Source organism: Opisthocomus hoazin, chromosome 2, assembly GCF_030867145.1.
Source record: "Opisthocomus hoazin isolate bOpiHoa1 chromosome 2, bOpiHoa1.hap1, whole genome shotgun sequence".
Classification (NCBI taxonomy): Eukaryota; Metazoa; Chordata; class Aves; order Opisthocomiformes; family Opisthocomidae; genus Opisthocomus; species Opisthocomus hoazin.
In genome coordinates, this window is record NC_134415.1 from 84,065,212 (window position 1) to 84,081,976 (window position 16,765).

General features: G+C 45.5%; 2 protein-coding genes across 3 annotated transcripts in view; both read left to right on the forward strand.

The window, feature by feature from the left end:
- ASCC3 (activating signal cointegrator 1 complex subunit 3) overlaps positions 1-16,765 on the forward strand; it is a 307,731-nt gene that overhangs the window by 59,488 nt on the left and 231,478 nt on the right. The gene's annotated exons all lie outside the window — the stretch shown is intronic.
- LOC142360666 (inositol 1,4,5-trisphosphate receptor-interacting protein-like 1) lies at positions 2,097-3,853 on the forward strand. Its single transcript, XM_075415200.1, has one exon. The coding sequence runs from the start codon at positions 2,297-2,299 to the stop codon at positions 3,851-3,853; it is 1,557 nt and encodes a 518-aa protein (XP_075271315.1). The 5' UTR covers positions 2,097-2,296.

Consider the following 16,765-nt stretch of genomic DNA (forward strand, 5'->3'; position numbering starts at 1 on the left):
CCTACCTAATCCCATTATGCACTGCAAATACAAGATCAGGAGTGGCCAACCTTTCACAGTTTAGCAGGCATAAAAGTGTAACTTAGCATCTGTCAGAAACTGCTGGTATTAGTGCTCTCCTGCTGTCTGTGTTGCTCCTGTTTCTGCTTTGTCACCCATACCTTTCTACACTGTGATCTGAACTGCCTCACCCTCTGCCACAGTCTAACTCCACCTGGATCATCTCATGTTCTTTATTTCCTACCCCTGTTGGGGTGGGAAATGGAGGGAAGGAGAGAGGGAGGGAGCTGGGATTGCTAAGCCTGAAGAAGAGAAGGGAGCGAGGGAGCTGGGATTGCTCAGCCTGATGAAGAGAAGGCTTGAGAGGGGGCCTTGTAAATGCCTACGAATATCTTAAGGGTGGGTGTCAGGAGGATGGGGCCAAACTCTTTTCAGTGGTGCCCAGCAACAGGACGAGGGGCAAGGGGTACAAACTGAAGCACAGGAAGTTCCGTCTGAATATGAGGAAGAACTTCTTCCCTCTGAGGGTGACGGAGCCCTGAAACAGGTTGCCCAGAGGGGTTATGGAGTCTCCCTCTCTGGAGATATTCTAGACCTGCCTAGACGCGGTCCTGTGCAGCCTGCTGTAGGTGACCCCGCTTTGGCAGGGGGGTTGGACTAGATGACCCACAGAGGTCCCTTCCAACCCCTACCATTCTGTGATTCTGTGTTTGAAATTGTTGCCAAGGTTATCATGGGCAAGTTGGGAATGCTGGAATGTCACATGGGCTCAGGACTTGGTTATATTCCAAGAAAAACAGGTAAAAGGAAAAGCGCCCTGTCATGCGCCCAGAAGGAACGGCCTCCCAAGCCCTTGAAAGGAAAAGGAAGAAGGGTGCCACTCTGACCAGGGCAAAAGAAGAACAAGGAATCAGACTAAATGGCGCAAAAGAAAGGGAGAACCCCTTCTGGAGGAGCTCCTGTTCTACTGCTGGAAAGGAGCAGCAGAGGGCAAGGGCAGGAGCAGGGACGACCGCGGGCCCCGACCCCAGGTGCTCTGCGGAGCTACCCCAAGTGACGCCCCTTCCCGACTCTACCGGGAGGTCTGGTCAGGCCCCGGCACCCCCCAGCCAAGGGCAGATGCAGGAGGGCTGGGTGGGCAGGAGGACGCGCCCCCACAAACCCGTGCACACCGCAGCGGTCACTAGCATACAAACTTCTTTCCTGAGCTCGCAGCCAGGCTTGCAACTAGCCGTGCCCGTGCCTCATCTCCTGCCAGGAACCCCAGCAGGACTGCCTAGCCAGGTGCCATTAACCAAGGAGCAGTCTCCTTCAAGGGCCGGGCTGGAGACCTGGAGAACAGAGAATAACGGCACCCGCCGAGCGGCTCACCAGACTTGGCCTGAGCCGATGCCCAACAGTGGATCTGAGAGCTGGAGGTACAGCGAGGGCTGGCACGGGAGGAACGAGCATCCTGCAAGCGCCGGGCACCTCTGCTCCTGCACCCCCTCATCACGTCTCTTTGGCAGCAATGTCCTCTCGCAGTGGCACTGCAGGAGCAGAGATCCTGCAATGGACAGGCCCCGTCCCGCCAACACGATACACACCACCACCACCCACCTATCGCTGTCACGAGGGCACCAAGAGTACAGCCACGACCACCAGCTCCGAGGCCAGCACCAAGGGAGCCGACCCCAGCTAAGGGGATAGGATCTCAAGGAGCAAAGCATCCCCAGGACATGTCACCTGATCTGATGTTCAGTAAGGGCGTGGGGGGGCTTCTGTCTGTGTTGTGGTGGGAGCCCCTGGGGGCCCCGTCCTGCCAGGGGGGGTCTGTACTTTGTCGGTTTCGGGGCTTTGGCTACCCGGGGCAGCTGTGGGTCGCTGAGGTGGGGTTGGGCTGATGGCTGGCGGGCCTGCCTGTGTTGCGCGATGACACCTGTGACATCACAGGGGACGCGTCACAATAGGGGCGGATATAAAAGGGCGCCAGCCGGCAGCGCTGCCCCAGTACAGCTTGGGCAAGAGGTGAGTGCGCATGCGGGGGGAGGCTGGGCTGGGCGAGGGTCGGGGCAAGAGCAGGGGGCTCTGTGGGTGGGTCCTCAGCCTGCATCAAGGGCCCAGCTGCTGGCGGAAGCACCTTGGGCAGGGCACAGCGCTGGCAGCAGCGGGGCTGGGCACAGGCCTTGCTGCCTCCCATCTGCCTCAGCCCCTCTCCTGCCTGCCCCCAGCTCCCTGCGGCTACCGGCCGCACTCCCTCCCTCACAGCCCCACTGAACCGCTGCTCTCCCTCCTCCTGCAGGCCCTGGCTGTCACAATGTTCTTTGCCACGGTTTTGCAAATCCTCACCCAGCACCCGTGGATGGTCGGGGATGACCTGGATGAGGCAACGCGCAAGCGCATGAAGCACTGTGCGGAGCAGCTGAGCCGGAACATGACTCAGCTGCTGCAGGAGCCTGGAGCAGAGGAGCCTGGAGCAGAGGCGCCTGGAGCAGAGGCGCCCGGAGCAAAGGCCTGGGGAGCCCTGCTCCTCGCTGCCTTGCGGCAGTGGCAATTCTGCGTCATCACTGGTGTCCTGCTCCTGCTCTGCGGGCTCTGCTGGTGGCTCAGGGGACGGAGCCATGAACTAGACAGGAACAGTGAAGAGGATAGCTCCAGCAGCAGCAGCACAGTGGAAGAGGAGGAAGTGCAGGATCAGATAGAAAGTGATGGAGAAGATCCTGTTGATGAGAATGACCTGGGCAGGACTGTTGCAAAGCACATACAGTGGCCAGTGCAGAACCTGACCTATAGGTCCCAGCTGGTGGCGGAGCTGATGGGCAACCTCCTTCGAGTCTGCAGAGAGCTCTTGTCAGATACTTTCTTCCCGGTACTGCAGCCAGCCATAAGGGTGGGCAGCACCTTTGAAGGTTGGAGTCCCTGTGAGGATGACTGTGTCTACCGCCTGCTCGTGCCCCTGCAGCCCCCCCGGGGGCACACCTTCCACCTGGAGCCATGCACCACGGAGCAGATGCTGGGAAGGCCCTTTAACATCCGTGTGGAGCAGGTGTGCACCTGCCAGAGGGAGCGGCTGCCAGGAGACATGCTGTGCTTCCTGCACCACTCTGAGGAGGAGCTGAGGAAGAATCAGGAGCCCAGCCTCCTACACACCCTCTGCACCAGCTCCTACCTAGATGTGCAGAAAACTGCCTACTGGTTCCGGAAACTTGCTAGGTCAGCCTGGATGATGTTGCCTCAGTCACGTCGCTACCATGTGAAGCTGCTGTCCTCCAACCGCTCCTGCAAGCTGCAGCTGACAACTCCTTCCAGGAGAACTCTCTTCATTGAGATGCTGTTTGGGGTGCAGCAAGGCAAAACAGACCTCTTTGTGAGCAGGCAGAGCACAGAGGCCTTCTTCACCCCCAGCACAACGTGGCTGGAGAGCTGCGCTGTGGCGGAGGCGAAGTTCTTCACGCATATGGCCAGGCAGGTCCCACATGACAGCTTCCACCTCAGATGCCTGCAGCTCTATGCTCGCGTCCTGCTGGACATAGGCTTTTCCACCTACACCGGGAAGACAGCTGTGATGCACCTCCTGACCACCACACCCCTGTCAGGCTGGCGCAGGAGAGATTTCCTGCTGCGGCTGGAGGACATCATGGGCTACCTGTGTGGCTGCCTGCAGGAGAAACGCCTCAACCACTTCTTCTTTGGCAATGAGAACGTGCCTGAGGAGATCATCTTGCCCCTGGACATTCGCGCGGCTGAGCCACTCAACCTCTTCAAGCAGCTGGCGCAGGATCTGGATGCCCATGCCGAGGCACTGCATGAATTCATGGGGCTGCAAGATCACCTCAACAGACTGCTGCTCTGCGGCCACTGGAGGACCTCTTGATGCACAGAGGTGTGTTTGTGGGGCTCACAGCTGATGGCAGACGACGACCTCATACAGGTGAGAAAAAAAGGACAGAATGCACAAAGGGAAAACCCTGTGCAGCACCCCTCTGCCGAGAGCAGCACCGTTCTCTGCTGGATGGTCTCCCCAGAGCAGTAGCCGGTGAATGACTACGGTGACTACAAAGACGACTGTCATCCTCCACAGCGATGTTACATAGGCCCAGATGATCTTGCTGGCAGCTCCGGCTGTGCAGGGACCAAGCAACAGGCGCCTCTCGTGTGCCTCTCTGTGTTCACTGGGGTCCAGCTGGAGAGTCTGCCCATCCTAGACACTCCCCGGGCAGCTGGTGCTGGAGACGGAGAACATGCTGCTCTATCGGCAGTGAAATTGCTGCTGCACCTTTCCCGCCCAGCAAAAGCAGACTCTGGGGAGTGGGACCCGATGCAGCTGTAGGGGCTGTTGCAAGGGGCCTTGCAACAGAGACTCCCAGCACCACCTGGACAGCGACCGCCCTCCCTCTTCGAGAGAGTCCGTGCCCTGCAGGAGCTTTACCCTGCACAAATTGCTCAATCAGTGGCATGGTTTTAAGCAAACGCTGTGTCTGCGAGTGTCTGTGCATGACTTTGGTGGGGAAGGTGGGCACAGGGTGCTGACCGCTCAGCTGCCACAGAGTCAGGGAGCGTTTTGGAGAAGAGCTGATGCGGTGGACTCTGGCTTCAATGATTGTGCAAGTAAGGCTCCCTCACCTGTCCAGGCTCCTGCACTGGGGCAATCGGAATGACTGGTCGCCCTCCGCAGCTGTGCACATTGCCTGTGTGCCACAGGGAGCCTGAACTGGCTTTCTTGGGAGCCACACTCAAACGAAGCCATGGGAGCGTGACAGCATTGCCCTTGGGCGACCCAGCGAGGGGAGCACCATGCTGTCTGAGTGGGGAGCGCTTTGCACAGGGGACAAGTGCCACGGCTGCACAGCAGCACTCTGGGCACGTCACAGAATCACAGAATGGTAGGGGTTGGAAGGGACCTCTGTGGGTCATCTAGTCCAACCCTCCTGCCAAAGTAGGGTAACCTACAGTAGGCTGCAGAGGACCTTGTCCAGGCAGGTCTTGAATATCTCCAGAGAGGGAGACTCCACAACCTCCCTGGGCAGCCTGTTCCAGTGCTCCGTCACCCTCAGAGGGAAGAAGTTCTTCCTCATGTTCATCTGGAAATTCCTGTGCCTCAGTTTGTGCCCGTTGCCCCTTGTCCTGTCACTGGGCACTACTGAAAAGAGCTTGGCCCCATCCTCCTGACACCCACCCTTCAGATATTTGTAAGTATATATTAGGTCCCCTCGCAGCCTTCTCTTCTTCAGGCTGAACAAGCCCAGCTCCCTCAGCCTCTCCTCGTAGGAGAGATGCTCCAGTCCTCTCACCATCCTCGTAGCCCTCCGCTGGACTCTCTCCAGTAGCTCTTCATCTTTCTTGAACTGGGGAGCCCAGAACTGGACACAGTACTCTAGATGAGGAGGCTCCTAGTGAGCTAGGGCAGTGTAGAGGGGAAGGAGAACCTCCCTTGACCTGCTGGACACACTCCTCTTGATGCACCCCAGGATCCCATTGGCCTTCTTGGCAACAAGGGCACACTGCTGGCTCATGGTTAATCTCTCATCCACCAGGACACCCAGGTCCCTCTCCGCAGAGCTGCTCTCCAGCAGGTCCACCCCAAGCCTGTACTGATGCATGGGGTTGTTCCTCCCCAGGTGCAGGATCCCGCATTTGCCCTTGTTGAACCTCATCAGGTTCCTCTCTGCCCAACTTTCCAGCCTGTCCAGGTCACGCTGAATGGCAGCACAGCCTTCTGGTGTATCTACCACTCCTCCCAGTTTGGTGTCATCAGCAAACTTGCTGAGGGTACATTCTAACTCTTCATCCAGGTCATTGATGAAGAAGTTAAACAAGACTGGGCCGAGTACTGACCTTTCAAAGATGATGGAGAGTGGCTCAGCAATGACATCCGCCAGCTCCCTCAGCACTCGTGGGTGCATTCCATCGGGGCCCATGGATTTGTTGATGTCCAGATCGCTTAAGCGATCCCTCATGCAGTCCTCCTCGACCAAGGGAAAGTCGTCCTCTCTGTAGGCTTCGTTTCTTACCTTTGTGGCCTGGGATTCCTGAGGGCCGCCTTGGCACTGAAGACTGAAGCAAAGAAGGCATTCAGTAGCTCTGCCTTCTCTACATCCTCCGTCACCAGGACACCCGCCTCATTCAGCAGCGGCCCCACGTTGTCCCTAGCCTTCCTTTTTTTGCTGATGTAGTTGAAGAAGCCCTTCTTGTTGTTTTTGACATCCCTTGCCAGCTTCAATTCCAGGGGGGCTTTGGCCTTCCTCGTGGCATCCCTGCATGCTCTGACCACATTCCTGTACTCTTCCCAAGTGGCCTGCCCCTCCTTCCACATTCCATGGACCTGTCTCTTCCACCTGATCTCCGCTAGAATCTCCTTGTTTAACCATGCAGGTCTCCTGTCTCCTTTGCTCGATTTCTTTCTCAGGGGGATGCACCACTCCTAAGCATGGAGGAAGTGTCGTTTAAAGAGCAACCAGCACTCTTGGACCGCCCTGGCTTCGAGAGCCCTGGCCCACGGGATTCCTCCCAGTAGCTCCTTGAAGAGGCCAAAGTCAGCCCTCCTGAGGTCCAAGGTTTTGATCCTGTTTATCACCCTGCTTCCTCCACGCAGGATCCTGAACACGACCATTTCATGGTCACTGCAGCCAAGTCTACCTCCGACCTTCACATCCTCCACCAGTCCCTCCTTGTTTGTTAATACAAGGTCCAGCAGAGCGCCTTTCCTTGTTGGTTCCTCCACCACTTGCATCAGAAAGTTATCATCAGTTTCCGGAACCAGTAGGCAGTTTTCTGCACATCTAGGTAGGAGCTGGTGCAGAGGGTGTGTAGGAGGCTGGGCTCCTGATTCTTCCTCAGCTCCTCCTCAGAGTGGTGCAGGAAGCACAGCATGTCTCCTGGCAGCCGCTCCCTCTGGCAGGTGCACACCTGCTCCACACGGATGTTAAAGGGCCTTCCCAGCATCTGCTCCGTGGTGCATGGCTCCAGGTGGAAGGTGTGCCCCCGGGGGGGCTGCAGGGGCACGAGCAGGCGGTAGACACAGTCATCCTCACAGGGACTCCAACCTTCAAAGGTGCTGCCCACCCTTATGGCTGGCTGCAGTACCGGGAAGAAAGTATCTGACAAGAGCTCTCTGCAGACTCGAAGGAGGTTGCCCATCAGCTCCGCCACCAGCAGGGGTTGGAAGGGACCTCTGTGGGTCGTCTAGTCCAACCCCCCTGCCAAAGCAGGGTCACCTACAGCAGGCTTCACAGGACCGCGTCTAGGCAGGTCTAGAATATCTCCAGAGAGGGAGACTCCATAACCCCTCTGGGCAACCTGTTTCAGGGCTCCGTCACCCTCAGAGGGAAGAAGTTCTTCCTCATATTCAGACGGAACTTCCTGTGCTTCAGTTTGTACCCCTTGCCCCTCGTCCTGTTGCTGGGCACCACTGAAAAGAGTTTGGCCCCATCCTCCTGACACCCACCCTTAAGATATTCGTAGGCATTTACAAGGCCCCCTCTCAAGCCTTCTCTTCATCAGGCTGAGCAATCCCAGCTCCCTCGCTCCCTTCTCTTCTTCAGGCTAAACAATCCCAGCTCCCTCCCTCTCTCCTTCCCTCCATTTCCCACCCCAACAGGGGTAGGAAATAAAGAACATGAGATGATCCAGGTGGAGTTAGACTGTGGCAGAGGGTGAGGCAGTTCAGATCACAGTGTAGAAAGGTATGGGTGACAAAGCAGAAACAGGAGCAACACAGACAGCAGGAGAGCACTAATACCAGCAGTTTCTGACAGATGCTAAGTTACACTTTTATGCCTGCTAAACTGTGAAAGGTTGGCCACTCCTGATCTTGTATTTGCAGTGCATAATGGGATTAGGTAGGAATGGTAGCTATAAAAATTTGGATTTCTGTCAGTTTGTATCATGAGTTTCATCTTAGCATCTGGATTCTTCCAGGCACTGATTTGACAACACTTTAGAAAAATGCGTCTGCGGATAATTTAACCAATTATGAAGTTAAAATCTTTACAAAAGCTCTGATGCTTTGCAAGGAAGCTCTAACTAAACTAAATACTTACTTTGAAAATACTAGCCATAAGATTTCAGATATTATAGCACCAAACCAAACAGTATCAGATCTGTTTATCTCTTGGCCGTTTCAGGGTTTCCTCCAGATCATTTTATTTTGTAATTTGTATAGTTACTGTAAAAAATATTTTGAAATGCAGTGGTACCTGTCAGTAAGGATTGGAGTATACCTTTAGCATTTGAAAACTGCGATTTTTGACTCGGCAAAATGATGTATTTGACGCTGCTGTACTCTTTGAGAGAACCTGTCTCTTAACACAGGGTGAGAAATTTAAACTTTTCTCTGAAACATCTCTGCATGGGGTAGGTGTGACGTGACTGAAGTCTTTTCCTTAATCCATGAGGCTTCTTGGCTTCTCAGTCTAATATTAATCATAGACATAAAAAGGACACTAATACACATTTTAGATATCTAAAAGTACATTTAGAAAATATATTTATACACAACACGTATATGGGGAGTGTGTGTATCTATGTATTTCTATTAATTCATAGTTGATTTTTAAAGTAGCAGATGCTTTTAAACAGACCTATCACCACTATTTTTATATCTTCCCTTTTGTTTCCCTCAGCTTGCCAGACTTTTGTTTTTTTATTTTTAAATGGAAAAAAATATCTGTATGCAAAAAAAGATAGCCGATCTATGTCCCTTATGCACATGTATGTAGGATGCAAAAAAGAGAGGAAGGTGATGAATAAATGGAGAGAGACAAGAACTGAAATGTGATCTTATGTCAGGTTCTGTGAAGAGAAAAAGCAACTTTCACTGAGCTGCAGCCCATACATACTGAAACAATGTGTGCAACCCACTATTGTGGAAGTAATGCCATAATTCACCTATTTTGGATGGGAAGGAATGAAAGTAAAGGAAGCAAGTACATGATGCTGCTCAGGAGTTTCAGAGCTAGACATTGTATAACTGGTCAGGTGAAATCTGTATTTGCTCAAACTACGTCCTCCTTGGCATACTCAGGTGACGTGGCTTTTATTTTTGGCATGATGTGGTGGATTGAATCACTGTAATGTGATCATTTAGAAGCAAATTATTTTTATAGAATTTGGAAAAACATTCACCAGTGAAGTATAATGAAAACAGGCTTTTGTTTTTGTCCCATAAGAACGGGAAAGTAATACAGATACTTTCTTAAAATTTTGTGTTACCTGGTTTATTGGAGAAATTCATAGATAGCCACTTGCACCCACATTGTCAGGTTGTACAATGTTTCCCTGATGTAAAAAAAACCCAAGCAACGCAACAGCTTCCAATGTAACCTTTTTCTTATTCCAAAATAGTGTTGTCTGTCTGCCTGTCATAAACCTGTCTTTTGGTAGGCTTGTAGCAGGTTTATTTGCTTTGGTTGGACACTGGGCAGATTTGATTCTTTTAGAATCAGACAGAATGAACGTTTCTTTTGCAGTATGTGCTGTCTTAGTTCATCGACACAAATATTTCAGATTACTTTTCAGAAAGGTGAGAAATTATCTTTTTCTTTTTGGCTAATAGGCTTCTCCTTACTGTTCAGGTATAAACTAATGCCTTTCCATGTATTGTAGTGTCTTAAAGTTGACTGCTTAAAATATGATCTAATTATTTGCTCTTTGAGTTGCCTTTGTCTTGGTGTCATGTGCATTTTAGTTGAAGATGTTTTATAGTCTTGTGCTTGTATTCTTTTTAAGATTATCAAGCATTTTGTCTTTTTTTCTTTATACATCTGTTTCTAAACACTGTTAGGGTAGTATATTGTGTAATACATTATAGCTTTGTTTATTTTTGGTGTAGGCTTGTCTGTTTACATACTCGTATAAGAGCCTTTTAACATCTTAGAAGTTTGACGGTTGTGTTACGTGAACAAGCCACATTTCAGACAATAGAGATGCTGAGGGTGGCAAGGATGCTATGAAAAACTGATAAATATGCTCTTTTTTGTGTCAGTCTGGGTTGTGGTTTTATGGATATTTTTACTTTTAGAGACTTGATATGAATGAAAACATATGCAAAAAGCACTGACAAATGTCAATTATAGCAGGAAAAAATCCTTGTGAATATAAAATAGTGTTTTCAAATGTCCTTTCATTAGTGAAGTACTAATTGAGGTTTAAGCAGATCTTCTCATTCATAGATACTCTGTTTATTCTGAGTACTAGTAATGTACAACATTTTCTTGAAAAGAGCTCTGTAAAATCTGAGTTATCTGTTCTTGGGCGGTATGAGTTTGAAGACAAGAACAATTAATTGGCAACGTGGGTCAAGTTGTAATACTGAGAATATATATACTGGTGAATGTAGATAACCATTTCTTTTAGTCTCTTTTAAAAAGTAGCATGGCTGTGTATGATATACTGAACAAAAATTGCTGAAAAATGTTTAGTAGGTACTATCATGTGAGGGTTGCATATTAGTTCAGTTATTCGGGATTTTGGTCGCTCCTTTTCATGCAAATAGTGAATATATTGACATGAGGTAAAATTGACTGCATCTGATTTGAATAAAACGTTAAGCGTGTTTCATTTTCTACACAGCTGCCACGTGTGTGTATATTGTGTAGTGCTGCTTCTGAAATGGTTGAAAATCTGATGGGAACACTTACAAAGGCAAACCAGGAAAGGGCACCAGCTGCTGAAAAGCACCTGCTGAGCCACCATGGGAATAGATGCATCTGCCTGTAGCTAGAAGTAATCGAACAAAGTACCTGCTTTTACCTGTCAGGATTTTAATTTGTGTAAAGGTTCAACCAATGAAACTAGTTCTGAATACTTAAACAACAGACAAAAAAAAACTGGGGTTTTTTTTGTGCAAAAGAGCACCACTTGTGAGCAATACAGTCTGTGAAAGCTTCTCCTTCTCCTAACTATTTTATGTTTTTCTTTTAATAAGAACAAACCCAGATATGGCAGCCAAAAGTCTCAGCTACACTGTGCATAGTGTTTTACTGAAGGATGCAGTCAGTCTGGAAGACATTATGCTACCGAAGAGCAGGTTTTTGTTTGGCTTAGTTTGAGAGATGGATCTCGGGGTTTTGTGAAAGTATGTGTTTCTTTTTTTAATTGCAGTGTATTTGATTCATTGCGGATGGTAAAGCGCACACAAAAACATGTTTTACAATCAGAAGTCATTAGGCAAATTTCCCAAATATTTTTGAAAATTGTTGTGCATTTAGTCTTTTGATACTTAGACTTCTAGTGTTCCCACACATTGGTGACCTTACCACACAAGGTCATCAGCACTCACCTACCTTTTATTTTCCTACTGTACATCAGGTAGAAAATGTTCGGTGAATGCTGCTGGTTTAGTTGGGATTTGGGAGAACAAAATAGCTGTGTTCTTGTAGAAAAAAAAAATTGATTGTGCTTGTAGTCTTCCCTTGTAAAATTTAGGAAAAAGTCATTTAACATCTATACTATAAAACAGTACTGCCTTCTTGGTTAGCAGTAGTGTGGAATTCACTGAAATAGAGAAGAAAATTAAGTTGTAGAAAAATTACATCAGCATTAGTTATTCCTCTGGGAATATTCTTCTGTTTTCCATTCTCTCATTTTTAATTCATGTGTTAAAAGTATTACTCGTTTCAACTTTAATTACCCTTCAGAGCACTCTGTTACTTTTTCTGGTTTTTGTTAGGTATTATTAGGAAGAAATAGTTTATGTCATATGTTAAGGGCAAGCTAAAGTAAATACTTTGAAAATATTGTCCTGAATTGGCTTCTATGATAACAGTTTAAATATTCATTTCTATATGAACAGTTAGAACTGGTGCCTTTAGTGTGCGTAAAATAGTATTGAATTAATTAGGGTTTCTTTAAAAATATAAATACTGAAAGATATCTGTACTTTAGAAGTATATAATAGTATGAAGTGCTGTTACCCTGCTCTATTAAAAGACAGATTTAAATTTGCTTTCAAAGGAAGACAATACTTAGGCCCCAAATTGTGATGTTCTACTGACTGTAAACGGAGTGACTTTTATTTATGTATTAAATTTTGTAGGGTAAAACCAATGACCAATAAAAATCCAAGAAGCATTAGTGCAGCTGCATGTAGCTTAGAGAAATCCAGCTTTCTGATTCACAGCATTCTTTTCCTCTTGTACTTAAGAACTGTAATATTTGAAAACCAATTATATCTACCTGGTGACTTTACAGCTGTTATGTTTGTTGACCTCATTAAATGATCATGATAAGTTAAATATTTAAATTGAGAAAGCAACTTGTTAAATGTTAGTTTTTCATTCTTTAGGGAGGTACATTTGTGTTACTGACTTAATATAGAAGCTTTATGGTATGAAGCACATGCAGAGATCTGTAAAGTATTTAAGGAAAACAAAGTAGTTTTAGTCATTTTGATAAATAAGACTGGAGAGTGAATAATGTGAGACTGTCAGTCAAGCGTTTCAATTAGAAATCACCAAATACTTATAAATTTTTTTAAAAGGTTTTGGGATAGAGGAACTATGTGACTAAAAGATTGACTTTATGTCTGATGGGCTATTCATCTCAGCCTTGCAGTTTCCATTAACCTCAAGACCACACAGTAACTCCTAGTATAGCAGAAGTTTTAAGGTTTTCAAAGAGTCTGAGTTGTTAGAGTCTGGAAAAGAACAGGGAGCAACAAGTGACGTAAAGTCTCTTAAAGTGGGAAACAGATTTTATGTGTGTGTTTTGTATCTTATTCCAACAAAATACTTTATCAGAATTCTTATTGGAAAATTGGAATTATCCTACTGCTTGATCTTCAAGTTTAGAGTATTGGAACTGAATACATCAAATAAGAGTGGAGTTATTTTTTTGTATGAATAAATAGGTGTGCTTTGCATAGTAGTAATAACAGTGATAATAGTAGAGGCCATTTCTTTCCTCTATAGCATGTTGGAAATTAATCTGGAGAACGGAAACAGAAACTTTTCATTTGCAGGAAACAAAATATAGAGAAGGTGATTTTATTTAGCCGTTCATAGGAATTACTTATCATTGAACATAATGTAATGAAGGAAACTTCTGTGCCAATATTCCTCCTTTTCTGCTTTTGTTCCCTGTATTTCCTGTTTCTGATTCTTCTTCCACTTGCTTTTGACACCTGTGGACCTTTGTCCTTCTGGACCTCTGAGCATGAGACTGTCTGCCTGCCATGCGTACTCTTTAGATAGAGACTTTTTGTCTTGTCGTCAAGCATATCTTTAAGCTAAATAAGAATGCCTCTCAAGTTTTGCATCAGTAATTTGCCTACATCAGAAAAAAGACTGTTTTGCATATCAGTAGCTACTGTAGCAGCAAAACAAAAAGTCTGGTCCAGTAGTAATCTGCAACATGTGTCCTTTTCAAAGTACTTGTGAAAGCTGTGTTAGATCTATAGTGCTGTTTGCAAAGCAAGGACTATCTTCTTCATCAGCTTTTCAGTTTTTGTGATTTGGTAGTTTTCACTGTCTTAGTTTTCCATTAATCTAAATCCTGAGAAGTGCTGAATGGAAATGCCCAGATGCAGCCCTTTAGAAAGTTTTGTGTCTTTATCCTCATCCATACCTCAATCATTCATGTAAGTCTGTGTGGTATGGGAGGGTCTGCTCTTCAGTCTCTTTTGCCTGATGTCTGTCTCTTCCTCATGGTCACCATTTTTCAGGTTTGGCCAAAACCTGCTGTTTTATGTCAGTACTCTCCATCCCTACTAGATTTTCCAGTTACCTCTGTCTAGGCTAGTTGTAGCAGCCACACGTTTTTTGAGATGTGTGTATGCCTACATCAACACAACTTACTGCTTAGAAATCTTTTTTCTTTTTTTTTTTTTTTAATGTTAGTAGTGGCATATGTTTCAAAATTCTGCCAACTGGTTCAGAAATGCCAATTCATGCAAGAATTCCACTTTCAAAAACTAGTTTCTGTGTGTACTGTAGCATCATTTTATAATCTTTTTATTTGGGAATAGTTAGCTAAAAGCATTTTATATTGGTTGCCTAATAGTGCTTCAGTCTTTGTGCTGTGTGTTAGTAACTTTTTTTCTCACCAATGGCCATAACTTACGTAGTTCCTCAAACTATGCCCTCATTATCCTTGCTTCTAGTTTCTTGGGTTTCTCCCACTGTGCTGCAGTGTTATATTCTTGAACAACTAGAAAAGGGGTTTTGTATTAACTCTTTGATTATGGTTACATTTGAGACATCGTGCCTCAAACAGTGATTTCCTTTTAAAGAGATGCGCTGTGTTTTCCCCGGGGAATAAATTAAGGGAGCAATATGCCATGAGTAGAGCTAGGAGTCTGTTTTAGTTGTATACAAGCATAAGAAAGTATGTGAGTGTTCTCTGAATAGAAAAAAAACAAAACCTGTAGAATAGGCTGTGGCATATAAACATCAGTTTTCTCATAGCTCCATCTAGAAAAGCTAGGGAGAATGGTGGTAGTGGAGGTCTCAATACATAGGAGTCCAGGAGGAACCTTGCTGTTAAGGGTAACATTTTAAATGTTTTAAACTTTGTAGATATTTTTGTATTTCACTCTTCCACACTCTTAGCTTTATATAGCATGAAGTTCTTTTTAAATTTTAAAGGAAATAGATCCTCCTTTTTTGATACGGTTAATATGGATGAAATGTGAGCAAATTAAACTCAAATCCCTCTGTCCTCATATAATTTTAACTTCTGATGTTATTAGGAAATGCCACAACTGTTGCCAACTTTCCTTTTGCCATTTTCCTATGAGCTGCATGCTTCAATCCAATTTTTGTGTGTAATTCGCAAATGGCATCAGAAAGCTCTAAGAGAAGTCTGTGTTCTGATCTCCATTTCATTGCTATAATCTGGAATAATTCTCTTGACATCAGACACTTTTGAGTTTACAGTAGCGTCACTGATATCAGAATCTCTCCTATGTGGATGCCAAAATTTATGTACATTTGCTGTGCTGTAGAAGTAGTTGGTTTTATGGAAAAATCTTTCTGAAGCACTTTGGTATCCATTTCCTCAAATCAAATCACCGGAGGGTATAATAATTCTGTCTATAATCTTTTGTCATATTATAACTAGGCTGAGGAACACAACAATTCTCCCAGTGAGGGGAGGAGATATTCCCCAAGCTGTTTCAGTGTTTTAACTCAAAGCAGTGGAAGCGTTGGCGCTATGGTGCTTTCACATTATTTCCATGAAACTGTTTATATGCACAGAAGTCTTTGGTTTTAATCTATACATTCAACCAAAGAAAATTTCTCCATGTTGTATTTTTAATATAAATCAGTGGTTGAATAATTCAGAAATCTATAGAAAAGGTATGACTGCTGCACTTCTTTGTATAGCATAGCTTGTCAAAAAAATAGTTTATATTATTTTGGTGGCAATACATCTATAGACTTAAAAGAATTTTTGTTGAAATTACTTCAGGCATGTTAGCTCGTAGCTGTCATATATGAAGTTAAATATTTTCCCTAAAAACTCTTGCTTTTGAATAGATCTCTCTGCTTTCTTCAAAAGAACAGATGGTAGGACTGATGATTTAAAAAAAGAAAAAAAAAAAAAAACAGACATGGGAGAGTTTGATTCTTTGATTTTATTTTTTTTAATTGACATTTTTTCAAGGAGTGCCTATGTTGCCATAGTTAGTAGAAGACTAACATACTACTAGATTTCACTGCAATTTGTTTTTTCACGGGATTGTTCTGGACTTCCTCTGGATGGAGACTGCTTCTTATCTAATGAAAGTTTGTTGAAGAACACTCTCTGTAACGTGCTGTCCAGAAGTTTCATGTTTCTGAGAACTGAATAACTGTCAGAAAAATAACAGTTTCAGTATCTTGGCAAACATGAAGACTGAAAGTCTGGAGGGGACATCTTTAATCAGGATTTTAAAACAGCATGCCAAATAAAGTAAAAGCATGATAACTTTCATAGCTTGTGTGCTAAGATAGCTTTCCATGCTGTCTAACATCGGACTGGGTTTCTCGAGTACTATCCCACACTCAACTAGACAGAGGTAATCCTTTCATATATAATGAACTTCTGCCCCAGGATACTTTTTTGTTCTTTTTAACTCTCTGTCAGAATCTAGGAAAATTATGCAGTGTTTATTTTGAGTTTAATGACACTAAAGTAACTTGAAGGTATGAAAAATTCCCTTGTTTCTGTTGGCTACTGCTACTTAAATACCTATTGCATTATCAAGTGAATGTGGTGATAATTTTAAAAATCAAGACTATGTAAAAGGTAATGTTTAATTCAAGTTAAAAGCATAATCAGGAAAGTCTCATGGGCTGTGATTCTATGTTCTATGGGATGTCAGAGTATAATTTTACCCTATGGCTCATTATATGTAATTTCTAGGAATTTCTTCTGGCTGTTTAATCTAATTAAGGGACTGGAGCATCTTCCATGTGAGGAGAGGCTGAGAGAGCTGGAGAAGAGGAGGCTTGGGGGAAGTCTTACAAATGTATATAAATACCTGATGTGAGAATGATTAACAAAGAGGGAGCCAGACTCTCCTCAGTCCTACCCTGTGACAGCACCAGAGGCAATGGGCACATATTAAAACACACAAAATTTCATCCAAACACAAGAAAATACTTTTTTACTGTGAGGTAGTCAAACACTGGCACAGGTTGCCCAGAGAGGTTGTGAGTCTCCATCCTTGGAGATACTTAAAACTGAACTGGACGCAGTCCTGGGCAACCTGGTGTAGGTGATCCTGCTTTGAGCAGAGAGTTGGACTAGATGATCTTCAACCTAAATGATTCTGTGATCTGTGACTGCCACTAATAGTGACGTA

Coding starts and splice junctions, on each gene's coding strand:
- LOC142360666 (XM_075415200.1), top strand. CDS start 2,297: ATGTTCTTTGCCACGGTTTTGCAAATCCTCACCCAGCACCCGTGGATG.